Below are 15607 nucleotides of genomic sequence, written 5' to 3' on the forward strand. Positions count from 1 at the left end.
TCATGTGCATCTTGGATGTCCCGGCCATGGCTTATTAGCATGTCAGCAGTCCTCTTCAAGGCTGCTCCAACACCATCTGGTGCTCCCTTACCATGGCTGGCCTCAAAAAAATTCCAAGTCCCTGCCTTGATGCCTCTTTTCTCCAGCTCAGTGCTAAAAAGGACAAAATTGCCTTTCTGCTTGTACTGGGTACAAAGACCATCACTAAAGAAGTGTATAACAGAAACCTCTGGGTATGTTGCCTGCACATAATCCAATACAGGGTTCAGATGCTCCCATATAGCTGTGGGGCTTTTGTGCTTTGATGGGGATATTGTGCTGAAGCAGGTCGGTTCTTGGTTACCACCTACATAAAGAACCCCTGTAGGTAGTGTTGCCTGCTGGTGAGATGATCCAAAGTGCACTGCTTGGATTTCAGAACTGTACTTGCAGGTAAAGTTCTCAGAAAAATCTATGTGAATTAAGCATTCATTAGTGACCATGCTCTTCCTTAAGGTCTTCCTTTAGGTCTCGAGCTGTTTCCCAGCGCCTCCTTAGCTAAGGTATACCTTCTGAAAGGTATACCTTTAAAAGGGTGGTCTGAGGCACTCGTAAGCTGTCCCTTAGCGATGCACTCCGCTAATACTTAACAGTTTTAGCCTTATTATGCCAACATTTTGCTTTTCAAATCGACAGTTGTACCACAGTGCGCATCTAGTAGCACATCTGCATGCAAAAATGACAGACAATTTAATATTAACTTTACGAAAATTAAGTATCCAATCAGCGTTTCTGTGCATAGCACGTCATGAGAAGATTGTCGTTTCACCTATCTATTCCCATCATGATGGTAATTAAGTATAGGGCCTATCTATAATACTAATCCAATTTGAAAAAAATAAGCTTATATTATTTTTACGTACTGGAGCTTACTGAGGATATGGCTTTTCTGACTGCATACCCTGTAGAAATTAGTTTGTTTGCGAGTCAATGATCACACTGACTTGGAACAAACCGCCAGTTTATTAAGAATATAAAACCCGTGTGAGCATTGAGTGAGTATACTTGCATGACTGAACTAGACGGAACTAAAGCACGTTGATTGACTTAGCCATAAACACACATACAGGTACGGTGGCTCATAATGAACAAACACGACAAATGATCTACATCCCTTTCCTTTAGCTCACACCTCCTATATAAAACAAAATAGCACTAGGTAAATATCAACATTACAGCATTACAACATTTCTTTCTTACCATGTTGTTTTACGACTTTCAGTAAACAACCCAATAATGATATTCTTGGTTAAACTTAAAACTATCCAACAGCAAATCAAGGTGGATGAACATATCACTTTAACAGGTAGGCCTATTCATAAGGCATACCTGGTATAAAATGAATCATGATCAATTTCCACAGACGCGCTTTTGCCTTTCATCTACGATCATTTTTGCACTGCAGAGAAAAGTCCGCTGGAAACAGTGAATATGCTGCTACAGTTGCCTATATATTGTGTGACAAAAACAAAGTAACATTAGACCTTTGTTTCAATAAGAACAAAATAATTCACCCATTTGTAGCCTATATCCTTTTTCCTGGGCTTCCAAGAAGTCCCAGACTATGGCTTATATGTCCCCATCAATGCTCTTTATTTTATCTTTTGTAGCCTACATGCATTTATTGAAACAGGTCTCGTTTTGACTCTTAAAGAGATTAGCAGATGATCTTTAGTAGGTATAGCTTCCTCTTTTGCAATATTATATTGATGTAAAATTACTATGACAACACTTGTTATATTAAAATGTCATTCATAAGCCTTTACAAGTGAGACAATCGATTTGCTTGGCATCGATTGATAAACTTTTCAACACCACAGTGAAAGCCAGCTCCAACTTACGACATACCTTTGGAAGTGTCCCTTAAGGCAACTTAAGGTATAGTTTGGGAAAAAATTGTAAAAAAGCGGTTTCCCTTTGAAAGGTATACCTTAGAAACCTTCGTAGAACGTTAAGGTACATCGAAACTGGGAAACGCAGCCCTTGCTGGAAGACAAGTTTAGTAAGTCTCTCAAGATCTGAGGTCTCAATCAGCTTTAGCTGACTAAGCTTTTCTGCCAGAAAGCTTAGATTCTCATGCATCTTGCACATGCATGTCTCACGATCAGACAGGGAGGGGTGCACAATCCAAAAGGGACGTAGCTGGCAAAATGCAGGGTATGAGATCCTCACATTGTTCTCTGCTAGAAATTTTCTGTGGAGGTTTCTCATTGTGTCTACAGGAACCTTTTCTGCATCTTTACTTTGTTTCTTGTAATGGTTTGTTTTCTTCCTGTAGTTATCCTGCTGACATCATCTCTTGTAAAGAAGGTCTTCACGTTGTTCTCAGTAGATGTATCTGCATACCTGTTAACAATCTTTCTGTTAAAATTGCTCAGGCTTTTCCTCTTCAAAAGGTTCCTGCATTTCTTTGAAAACCCAAATGCCTGTTCTGACCATCTCTGGGGCCTATACTTTTTGACAACATTTCCCACAGTAACCTTAGCTATGATTTGCTTATCTCTTTCATTTCTGGTATTCAGGTATTTTTTCTTGATGTCAGTAATAAGGGCTTCATGGAGTAGTAAAGATTTTCTGATTCTGCTGTTCACAGTACAATTCTTGACCTGTTCACGGACTTGGAGATTCATTCTGTTTTGTTGATTGCTGGCGCCTCTTTTTGTACTTTTCTTTAAGTTTTCTGTCCTTTCTGAATGAATGTTTGAGTTGTACTGTTTCTTTGTACAGTTTGTATCTTGCGCTTCGAGATTGTTTTTTGGCCTCTAAATGTTGCCTAAAACAAAACCAGGCAATAAATAATTACCAAAACTGCAGCCAACATAAAAATCTCACATGGACAAACACCTATATGTACGTTCACTCACCCACCCACCCACCCTGATAAAATATCTTTTTATACTTCCCAACTTCATCTGCTATAAATGAACCCCTAACAACATATTTCCCTCACCTTGAGGACCCAGGTCTGGGTTGCTCTGCATACTGATTATCAGGACTTTGTGGAGGGGTGTTGATATTGCTCAAAGCTTCCCTTTTCTTCTTCTGTCTTTTTATAGCATTCCTCCACGTCTTGCGCTTTTGTCGTTTAGCTCTGTCACTCAGATCCCTGATTTTTTTATTTTTTCCTGCCTCAGTATCTCTTTTCCACCTCTCACGCTCACTCCTGAGATATTTTTCCCTTCTCTCTGGGTCTGCGTTCCTTCTTGCCCTGTACTCTCTTTGCCTCTCTGCTGCTGATTTTGCAATTGTGATATCTGAACATATTGAACATAAAATAGCATTAAGAATTATTTCAGACAGTTCACATTAAAGTTTACAACTGAGTCATCTACTAAGAAGTGTCAAACATTCAACCCTGTCACAATGATTCAACCCTTTTGTAATAAAAAATGTGACAGGGTTGAATGTGATGGAATTGAAGTTTTTGGCAAATAGTAGCCATGACTCCATATTTAGCTAAGACATTAGCACCACATGGCATTTAGGACATCATAAAATTGTAATATTTTGCAACACTGTTGTTTAATTTTTCCTAAACAATTGTTTACTATCATTTATTCATGAAACGGAGTTGAAATGTTGAGCCTGACACTCAATCTGACAATAAACACAATGAAATATAGGTAAGAAAAGATGCTGACACTTGCCTTTCTTTGCAGAATGTTCTTCAAAAGACTTGTGTGATGTCACTTCCTCAATGCTGATGTCACAGGTACTGATCCATTATTTTTATAGGGGGAAAATGGTATGGCGTGACAGGGTTGAAAACAAACTGGGGGACGTGTGTCAATATTGCAATTTCATAGATAATGTATTTTTTCAGAAAAAAATTATTTTTAGTTAAAGTAATAATCTCAAAGATTTTCATTAAAATAAATGTCTGTTAAGTCACTATCTATCGCCCGATTAGGTAACACAATGGTGATTGAGCCATTATTATATTAATTTATATTATTATTATTATTATTTATGATTAAAGAACTAGGTGTCTATGGCGACATTCCCGGGAAAAAATCACAAGTGGCGCATAGTTAGTGACGCGTTTTCATCACCCATCAGTGGTTGGTCCGTCAGAGAGGGTAGGCGGAGCTAACGCAACAGGCTCGTTCTTCAACTCACTTGTGTGTGAGCGGCGTACTGTTCTCCGGCAGTATCCATCGCTCATATCAAGTAATGTTGCGTTAGCTAGCTAGCTAATGTAATTAACACAATCTAATGTGGGTGACATGGCTCAGGAGGTAAGAGCGATTGTCTGGCAGTCGGAGGGTTGCCGGTTCAAACCCGGCCTGGGCGTGTCGAAGTGTCCTTGAGCAAGACACCTAACCCCTAACTGCTCTGGTGAATGAGAGGCATCAATTGTAAAGCGCTTTGGATAAAAGCGCTATATAAATGCAGTCCATTTACCATTAATGTCAGCTAACAATTAGAAAAAAAGCTAGCTAACGCTACCGACCGGTACCGACCTCGCAAACCGTCTCTCGAATGCAATGCTACCTTGTTGCAACGTTGCAATGTAGCTAACTAAAGGCCAGTTCAGATCAATGATTCGCAACGAGACTAGATGCAACTTGCAAAATTCCAAGACGTCTGATTGTAAACGTTCTAAAACTGCACTTGGCGATTTGACAAGGTGGGTCTTTTGAGACCCCAGGCAACGGCTTCAGACGCTCTGCAACTAACCAGTTCACACCGCTGCAATTTTCTCTGCAACATTCTAAAACCGTTTCGTCTCGTTGCGAATCATTGATATGAACTGGCCTTTAAAGATGTCAAGCTGGAGAAAACTAAATAAAAGAATATGGCAGTATGGATTAATTAGCGTTGTTGTTATTTTATTACGCTTCCTCATATGTTCCTTCAGCCATGATGCCCTTTTTGATGAAATCTCCTTTGTTTTTGTTTTTTTCTTCTTGTTCTGATTGCTAATTTAACACCCAGCTCAGCTTTATTCTCAAACAGTTTATCTAGCAAAACCAGAAACACCAGGGGTAACATTTTTCAAGGCAGTTGTTTCAAAAATATCACACAACAATCATTCACGACTGTTTATTGTGCACGAGATACATAATTGCACGAGCCACAGCGAATCCTGCAAATTCTTCTCCGCAGTGTAAAGATGTTCGTACCGGGCAAAAGGTGGATAAAGAATGTTTGTGGAAATTGATCATCACGATTGTACCCCAGGTCTGCTACAGCATTTTAACCCGGCTCGGCAGTGTAAAGACAGCTTAAGTTAGCCTAATGTTAGACAATGAATGAGTATGTGCATAACGTTACTTTTATAACAACCATTTTTTATTCAGTAAATAGTAAGTATTGTAGCTGGCATGGCCCAGGTGCCAACTGACTGACACACACAGGTTGGATCCGGTTGGATCTATGGGAAGTGAGGTCCAAAAACACACCTGCAATTACCGCTTCTCACCATTGGTACCGCCAAAGAGAACGAAATGGAAATCTTCGAGATTGTAACTTTAAAGGGCACCCGATCCAGAGAATCACCCTATTACCTGTTACTGAATCTTACAAAAACAAATGACACAAAAAGGCAAATAAAAGAGTTAATACACTCATCAAAGTGCCATCCTTTGGGTTTGTTGCCATAGCTGACCGCCTTCCTGTAATTTCAAGCATCGGCGTCACATGACCAACAGTGCGTAACTTGATTGGCTGGCTGTTGGTTCGATTAGAGACAGAATCGTTTGCTTATCCTTGGTATCCCAGATGTTTAATCTGAATTTTTAAACTCGAATTTTGGGATCTGAATTTGGCCTATCGAATCTGAGCAACTTGAATATATATTATTTGAAATTTTTTAAACTTGAATTTTTGATTCTGAATTTCTGAACTATGAGTTATTGAAAATTTGAAGAGTTGAATTCAGGCAAACAATTCAGATACATAATTACAATGCAAAACAATTCAGTGCTAGAAATTCTAAGGCTTTTAAATTCCAAAATCTGGTGAGACAGATTTTCTTCCATACACTTGGCCCTGTGTATACAAGCATACAGTAGATGAACCGGCCAAACGTGTGGATAGGTTTATAAGAGTTAAGATTGATTGAATAGGATGGGTGGAGCTGGAATAAACAATGAATGGAAAGGAATTACATTTTTAAAATTTTTTTATTTAACTGGAAGATCAAAATATCTTTTGCACAGGGGACCTGACAAAAACCTAAAGTTACAAAGTTACACAGATAAACCAGTTACAATTAAATGTTTTCTACTATTTCACTATTCGCACTGACAAGAGGTCAGCAAACTAGAGATGATAATTTAAACATTGCTGTATAGTTGTGCTATGAAATGTTCACTATGTGGCCAAATGTGTCTGGACACCTCTTAGTCTGGGGCTGTTTTTATTGGTTTGGGATAGGCCCCTTAGTTCCAGTGAAGGTAAATCGTAATGCTACAGCATACAATCACATTCTAGACGATTCTGTGCTTCTTCAGCAGTTTTGGGGAAGGCCCTTTCCTGTTTCAGCATGACACTGCGCACAGTGAGGCCCATATAGAAATGGTTTGTCCGAGAATGATGTGGAAGAACTTGATTGGCCTGCACAGAGCCCATCAAACGCCTTTGGGATCAACTGGCAAGCCAACTGCGATCAAGGCCTAATCGCCCGATCAGTGCCTGACCTCACTAATGCACTTCTGGCTGAATGGGAAAAAATCCCTTTAGCAATGCTCCAACATCTAAGATAAAGCTTTCCCAGAAGAGTGGAGCTTGTTATAGCAGCAAAGGGTGGACCAACTCTATATTAATGCCCATAATTTTGAATGAGCTGCTGGATGTCAGGTGTCCAAATACTTTTGGCCATGTAGTGTATATGGTAACACAATGTTCGAATGTGGCTGTTTCCATGCAGCCATACATGATGCATAGCATATGTATTAAAAGTTATTGTAGTGATCCTATATCATCAGAATTTTTTAAAAATATAAGGACAAAGTTAAATTCCAGGCTCAATTTAAGCCAGCCAAATAGAAAGCTAGTAGATTGCGATTGTGTACAAATTTTATCTGAAATTTATTTAAATAAAGGTAAGTCTAAATGAAATCGCAGAAAAAGTGGTTACTGTGAGGTGATTCTTTGGGACTACTGAACGCTATTAATGCTAGTTTGCAGCTTTTATATTGGTAGAATATGGGCGACAACTCACCGGAAATTTTCACCCGAAGTTATATACAGAAAGTCTAATTGTTTCATTTATTTAGCAGATGCTTTTATCCAAAGCAACGATGAAGCTTCATGGAGTTATACTCTGCGCCATCCTTGTTGTACGTGTGATTAGGCATGTGACTAAGGACACAACTAGGCATGTCTGCTGAGCGAAAAAATGATACTTCCTGTTTATGTGCTCCCTATAGGTTTCTATTGGCTGTTGTAATTACCAGGATGGTGAAATAAAGATACTCTGAAAACCTGAGGGGAAAACAGTCGGCGCCACAACATGCAACCAAGGGCTGAAACGCTAACAAAATGCCTGTAGCTAGCTAAAAACATTAGATTTAAGCATGTCAAAGGATTATTTTAGCACCCTATGTCTACCAGAGAGGAAAAGGTATATTGACAAACTCAATATTGTCGGTCTCAGATCTCAGTGTCCCTCCAACTTAATTTGAATGACAGTAACATAGGCTACTGTAGCCTGTAGCTAGCTTGCTAGCTGACACCCCACTAGACTCCAATGTTAGGACAGATAGTAACTTACCATTAAAGCTACCTCGCTTTCTTGTTTTACGAACTGGCTATTCATTCTAAACTTTCTAACGATAACAAGCTAGTTGTGACTACAGAAATGTTGATAGCCTCGCAAATTCACACCCACATTTCTGCCATCTGTAAGCTAAAGCGAATGAGAACAGCAGTTTTTCGGTTCGGCAGCTTATAAAAACTGAGTTCTGGGTTCTTTACCCTGTTGGTAGTGCATCCCACCACACAACAGCTTTTAGGCATTTTTCTGTTGTTTGTTAGCAAACCGAAGTGGCAAGGAGGCACCTCACGCAATACAAAGTCAATGGAGAGCGATTAATTGTTTTCCCCTCCGGTGTGGACTTAATTGCACTATGTCTCTATTGCAATCAGCATCACTCTGTTTCCAGTTATGGTGTCATTTGGACATATCAACCCCTTATTGGTTAAAACACGATCACATGATTGTGGACTTTGGTACATTTGGATCCTGGTACATTAGTTAACTTGGTAGCCTGGAATGTAGCCTTCTTAGCTATCAAGGTAGCTAACAAGGCTCCATAACCAGCTTTATTGTCTGGCAAGTTAGCAGCTAGCTGCTTGATGATAAAGCCAGCTACAGAGCTTTGATAGATACCTTCACAGCAAACTAGCTAGCTGTGAACTTGCCAAATGATAAAGCCACATTAAAATTGGTTCAATTCATATAGTAGCACAGAACTGTGCTTATTAGCCTTGCTGTAGCTTCATTACATACAAAGGTAGCTAACAAGGCTCTGTAACCAGCTAGCTAGCTGAAAATGACACCTGAACAGGAAATAGATGGATGCAGGTTTTGCAGTCCACGGTTTTTGAAACTAGCTTGTAATAACCAGAACTGTGTAAGTGCGAAAATGGCATCAGTCTGTTTCCTTATAGCTAGGCAAGAAGCTTTTTCTAACTACCTTGATAGTTAGGCGAGTAGCTTCCTTGCATCTTGATAGTATGGCAAGTAGCTATTGAAATCTCAGACAATTCATAATATCTGTTGTCACAGTAATTGTGGATTCCGATCAAATGTTAGTAATAACCCAATGCATTGCCACACTGCCATCGTCAACCATACAGGCCCTCCTACAGTTCACGTGCTTTAGCAACTACTTGGCTTGCACTGCTTTTGCCAGCACGCTAAAAGGACCAAAATGGGATTACCCTATATAAGGATCTGTGACTCGTGGGGGAAAGGCGGCTCCAATGGTTGTCCGCCACGTCGGAGCTGCCCGTTTTGTTTGTTGTCTTCACCCGTTATTTTCACTATACTTTGTTACCTGGCAGACCTGTTCCTTTTTGATAGCACTTTTTCAGTTATACGAGGATAATCACAGGTAAGACCCAGAAGGTAAGGTAATTCCCAGAAGACTTGCTGTCCTTTTGCTTTGTCCCCTGGCTTCAAACATCAAGTCTACATCTAAGAATCTGAGTATAATCTTTGATTGTAATCTAAATTTTGAACAACATACTAAAACTGGTTCAGGAATGTTTTTTAACAACTTAAGAACATTTCTAAAATTAGAGCATTTTTGTCTTTTACCACCACTGAAAGTATCATACTTGCTTTATTTCACCTTGTCTTGACTATTGTAATGCTTTGTTCAACTGTCGCGCTGTAGCTCAGCTGCAAACTACAGAATTCTGCCGCAAGACTATTGATCAGGAGTAACCGTTTTTCCCATACCACCCCAATTCTGGCTTCTCTGCATTGGTTGCCTGTTGCTTTTAGAATCTATTAAAACGTTTTATGAATTACTTACAAGGACTTACATGGTTTGACACCCAATTATATTTGTGAACTTTTAACTCCTTATTGTTCCAAGAAGCCTCTGAGATCTGCCAGCCTTGCCATTCTGGCTGTTCCAGAGTATAGATTAAAATGAAGAGGTGACTGAGCCCTTGCTGTAATGGCCCCTAGGCTCTGGGACAGCCTTCCATACAATATTAGGATTACTGCTACACTCTCTGCTTTCTAAAACTAGCTTAAAAACCTTTTTATTTTTTTAAAAACTGCCTTCTGTAATGACTGTTTGCTATTTGCTTGTGCTTTTTCCTTTTTGATTGTTGGGTCTTAACTCTACTGTTTTATGTTTTTTTAAAATTGTGTTTTATGTTTTACTTGTATTGTGCTTAGTTATTTGTTTTATTCTTTGTGTTTTAATATTGCCTTTTTCTATATTCTATATGGATATTTTATTTTCTGTTTGTTCTATGTTTCATGGTGTTTCTAATACAGGGTGGGATTAGCCTTCAAATGGCAAATGGACACAGATGAGCCAACCCCAAACCCAGCAAACAGTGGCTCAGAAAAGTGAGCCTGGAAGCGGTGGATGACCTGCATGGAATCGGACACAGCGTAGAAGGCTATCAATCCCCCAGCATAATCCAGGTACACTCCAATCCTGGAGGCCTGCAAGGAGGATGGCAGGTCTTTGTCCATCTTGTTGTGCCAGGCAGAGTATCCAGTGTCAGAACAGAGCAGGCTCCAAGACTTGTCATTGTAGCCCAGCAGGCTGCTGGAGTTCTTCCCCTTACGGTTGATGCTTTTGTAAGCCACTCCGATAGAAAACTCCCCGCTCCACTGTACCTCCCAGTAATACCGGAACCCACCCAGGGGTTCCCGGCATAGCACCTGTGAAAAGCTGTCAAATCGCTCTGGGTGGTCTGGGTAGAACTGAACCGCCCTTTTCCTGGTCACTTTACAGTTACCATCAGACAGGACCAACTCTCTGTATGCTGTGTTGGGATCCAGGGTAAGCCGACATGAATCTGAATAAAAAACAATAAATACAAGACGTAATTAGATCTGATTATACTCTAAGTATAACTTACACAAAACATACTCAGACCTCTGTGCTTAATTTGTAAAACAGGAGGTGCTGGGACAAAAAGTGAGGGAGGTTAATGAAGCATCTTAGAGGTCCCGGAACACAAAAAACTTGAACAACTGTCAGAGGGCAGTGGACAGGACTGTAGTGCTGAAAACTAACTGCAACAATTGTTGAATGAATACAAATACTTCATTCTTCATTTTGGTGAGTTTAAAAACACAAAGCACACAAGTTAAGCTACATCATGACAAGCATGCTACGTTCATCAAAGGATGAACAACAGAAAGGTCTATACACTTAAAAGGAAATGGCACTCGCAATCATCAGTCAATGGAATTCTATAAAAATCATTAAAATCACCAACAGATTACTCAATTTAGGCACCAGTTACCCACATTGGCACACTAAACTAAAGTCCACTAGCTATAAAACACCATTAAGACCTTTTGATTGCTAACTAGCTTGTGGGGTTAATGCCATAAACCATCTATTCTCAGTGCCTGGTTAACAGGGTACCGGATAGCAAGCATACCTTGGCCCAGCGTCTGCACTGGTTGGCACTGAAATTCCACCATGGTACCAATGTTAAAACAGCACTGGCTGACTTGCCGATGGCTTGATCTTTCCATCAATCAGCAGCTAGCCACAGGCTGAAAATTATTTAGCCTAGTAATCTCACAGTTATATGTAGCCTGTTTTTTTGTTGTTTTAAAAAAAATGAAAATATAAAGATTGTTTAGCCTCTAAACAACCACACTCTAAACAACTTGATGGTTATTTTATTCTTTTGGAGCACTATTGATGCAAATTTTTCAAATGGCATTGAATATGTGAGCTCCCGCTAAAGGGGTTCATTTCATGCCAGTGGCGCAGCCTACTCTCAACTTTGCCAGTCACACCTGCTTAGGAAGCAAAATGTCTACGTGACAGCTGTCATTCTGAACCAGAGTGACGAACACGAGGATAATGAAACTTGTAAACTGCACGTGAAACAGTCTCTCACTGTCACTGAATAAAGCACAGTTTGTTAAGTATTGGCAACCTTATATTTATTTAACCTTAACAAAACACATTTTTCACGTCCAATGTACACCTAGTCTATTTAATATGGGTATATCTAAACACATTAATTTTCTGGATTAGATAACTTTAGCTAGAAATTATTAATGTTATTAGATATTGTGTACACCCAGGAATTTTGTGCCTGGAAATTAATCAACTTAAAATGCATTTTGCCTTACAGAACATCGCAGTACTGATCGGCAACTGGAGCGTAAATGCCAGGATTCTGGAGCCATGTGTTTGATTCTATGTGTGTGAGTGTGTTCGGGATTTTGTGTTTTCTTCTTCTTCTCTTTCTTCTTCTTCTTCTTCTTCTCATTCTTATTTTTCCTGCCGCCTATCCCACTAATAACATATCTCCCCATTGGACAATTTACCTACAGCAGCCAAATCTTCACTATACATTTTCAGTACAAACAGCTAGTCTGCCTGTGGCCTAGTGGGTAAGGTCCCAGTCTTGGGAATACAGGGTCCGAGGTTCAAGCCCAGCTAGAAACGCGTTTCTTTAACCTGCTTTACCCTCACTAATAATTGTCTACTACTTCTCAATTATTGCTTTTGCACCATATCTACCAGCCGTTCCCCGAAACGTATACACTGCATTATGACGTACCGTCTGCACGTTCAGTTGTTAACCGGCTACAATATTGCAAAGCCATATGGATTCAACGGGAGCTCTTCTGTGCTTACTTGCCTGTGCTCTTCTTTAAAACCACGGACATGTTTGCTTATGATATTTCACGCATTGCATAGCTATGTCATGGTGCTGCCCTAACAAACTCACGGACTGCTAAACCTCCGGTTGAAGGATTGAATCCCGCGTCGTCCTCAGCCAGATAATTTCCTCTTTTACACTTTTACAATGTTTTCTTACGCTTATATTTGCTTTACCAAAACTCACTCACGGCCACCCATATGCATTTCATGACGGCAAATGTATTCCTTTTATTAAAAAGTTACACCAGTTCACCGCTGTGCCATTTCTACTAACTATATTTCTTCACTTGGCTACCGTACAAAACCTTCTTATCAGCAAACGCCACGTTTCTACATTCATGTTACCTCGCTCTGTTCTCTATCTAGCCACATACAAACAATTGCTACGTATGTACGTTCTGCAACTCCCCATTAAAACATTACATTTAAAATCATGATTCACTCATAATTATAACTACTAGTACTGAACATGAGAAAAATACATCAGTGCAATAGATTTCACACGTTACTTAACCCTCCACTTTAACGGTTAATGTTTTATAGCGACTGTTATATATACCGTTCGATAAGGAACATAAGCTCACTCATGGTCACTCCATTTACTTCGCACTATACTCCGTGATCATGTCAACCTTCACCTACATGCCCATTCTACTAAAAACATTATTGTTTCAACTACGCAATTTCATAATGTCATCCTAATTTCTCTCACACTGTTGTTATTTTCTCATATGCAAAGCCTGCTGGGACATATGCGTCTGCTCCTATTCTCCACTATCAAGTTTTCCGGTTCTAGCTTAGCAAAACAGCGAAGAGGATTCCCACCTGCAGATAAGCCTATCAAAATGCCTTATAAACCTTACAAACACTAAAAGTGCATCTCCACGAAATAACAGACAACGGAGTAGGACAGAAGGGTACACAAGTTGCGACCTAGGGAGCTCTAATTCTACGGACTTGCTGATTCTTTTGTCAATCAAGGCTCGTTGGATGGCCGTCAAATCCGTACATACACTGGCCATATTTCCCCTGCGTTTCTGACGCGTTTACACTTATACGCCACCGCACCCTTTGTCACAGCCACTGTTTTACATATATAGCAAACCGAAACTGCTACAAGGTACACGCTCATCAGACTGTACAAATTCACACAAGGACAGCCATAATCCACAACCGTTTCTTACAGGGTCACTTCGCATTTCTCACTCTCATAATAAAACGCTTTGCAAAAAACGTTTTCAACGTACAAAAATGCCAAGTTACTCACACGTACAAGACATCGTCTATAACTCATTCATTCAGACTGTCAAAATCCAGGCCAGCCATTAAAAGTATTGATATCAAAATGATGCCAAGTTACGGTACTACAAACAATATAGGCTATCTTGCCTCACCGAAATTAAATAAGATGTATTCCAAAGCAATGCTACCGAATTGAGGAACTATTGGGTAGCATTGCTTTGGAATACATCTTATTTAATTTTTATATTTTGCATTGCCTCATGGAACACATTCATGCAGAAAACTGCAGGTGAGTAACTACAGGAAGCATATTTCTCCAGAAAACATATATTTATACTTGCTTCTGCACTGAATTTGAGTAAATGTACAAGTGATTATATATTTGCTACGTACAATAAATGCTGCATGTAAAATGCATATTGTACATAGATACATAGACAACTTCTTTATCCCCATGGGGACATTTCCCTCGCAGCATGTTACATTCACATTTATAAACAGACATTTATACCAAGAAACATACAAGCGTTCACGCAACAGAAAGGCTGGGCACCGAAATACATACATACCAATACAAATTGGACATATAGATGCCTCTTCAATCAATCTTGACTGTGAGAAAGCCATCCACACATATGTTTGGCCTGTCCATGTACTGCATGCTTATACACACAGGGCCAAGTGACTTGAAAGAATTGAGGAAATATTGGGTAGCATTGCTTTGGAATACATCTTATTTAATTTCGGTGAGGCAAGATAGCCTATATTGTTTGTAGTACCATAACTTGGCGTCATTTTGATATCAATACTTTTAATGGCTGGCCTGGATTTTGACAGTCTGAATGAATGAGTTATAGATGGTGTATGTCTTGTACGTGTGAGTAACTTGGCATTTTTGTACACTGAAAACGTGTTTTTGATGAGATTCATAATACATTTCTTAATTCAACCATACATTTCCTTCTTTTACACTGGTATCATGTTGTTTAGTTAGGCCATGTATTGTGCACAACAAACAGAAACATTGGAATATAAGGAATGTATTGCCTATTTCATAGATGTCAACTAAATCAAAAACATTGGTATTGGGTATTAACCAACATTGGATCACTGGGGAAGAGTTGACTGATCAGTTTAAAACCAAGCTGTGCCCGACACTTCTGGTCAGTTCGTCGACATTTGACCAATGTTGGGCTGATGGACAAAAAGCTTCACCAAAGTGAGGACGTAAAATCAACACTGGCCCAACGCACAGTAAGCTTGCAATCCCGGGTGAATGTACCGCTTCCTGGAGCAGTGACAGGAGCGACATGGAACACTGCTGTGTTGTCTGTCGGAAGTCCCTTAAGTTTCACATTTAACAATATTTTAAAATTCACCTATGGTCTTGGTCAAGATCGGCAGAGACACCATCTAATGTGGATGTCCACTGGAGATTGATTGAACAGCTAAGAATGTGAACCTGTTTTGAATTAACCTGTTAGTCCCTGCAATGTCACTGGATATTGCCTACTCAGCTCTGTTCAGTTCTTCTCAGGTGCCGACCCAAGCTGTGTGCAGGTCTACATCATACAATCAAATTTGAATATTAATAAAACTCACAGGAGCTAGGTAGCTAGCTCTAGAGCCGGCTGACATTGGCCCGCAGATACAGTTCTATGGACCAGATGTTTTTTAAATGTTGTAACCTAATTTTGGCAAGATGGACCCTAGGCAAATTGGGTAGTGACAGCCCTCACTGTGCTCTCACCAATGGAACAGAGTGCAGTCATCGACATAGCCAGGAATTCTATTTTTTTTATTGCAATAGTTTTTTTTTTTTCCTCACCCATTAGGCGTGACACTGTCATAGGATGCCACCTACCCAACAAGTCAGTTTGTCAAATTTCTACCCTGCTAGAGCTGCCCCAGTCAACTGTGAGTGCTATTGTGAACAAGCTCAAAGAATGTGACTGCCGAGTGCTGAAGCATATAGCACGTAAAAA

At 39.8% G+C, this 15607-nt stretch overlaps 1 protein-coding gene and 1 long non-coding RNA gene across 2 annotated transcripts in view; one reads left to right on the forward strand and one right to left on the reverse strand.

Moving 5' to 3' along the window:
* Window positions 1–15607, forward strand: part of LOC135263723 (uncharacterized) — a 51272-nt gene that overhangs the window by 23270 nt on the left and 12395 nt on the right. The gene's annotated exons all lie outside the window — the stretch shown is intronic.
* Window positions 6149–15607, reverse strand: part of ftr84 (finTRIM family, member 84) — a 30150-nt gene continuing 20691 nt past the window's right edge. The window contains exon 7 of the mRNA XM_064352056.1: window positions 6149–10539. Coding sequence (XP_064208126.1) covers window positions 9998–10539 — 542 coding nt within the window. The 3' untranslated portion in view covers window positions 6149–9997. The remainder of the gene's footprint in view (window positions 10540–15607) is intronic.

Source organism: Anguilla rostrata, chromosome 9, assembly GCF_018555375.3.
Source record: "Anguilla rostrata isolate EN2019 chromosome 9, ASM1855537v3, whole genome shotgun sequence".
Classification (NCBI taxonomy): Eukaryota; Metazoa; Chordata; class Actinopteri; order Anguilliformes; family Anguillidae; genus Anguilla; species Anguilla rostrata.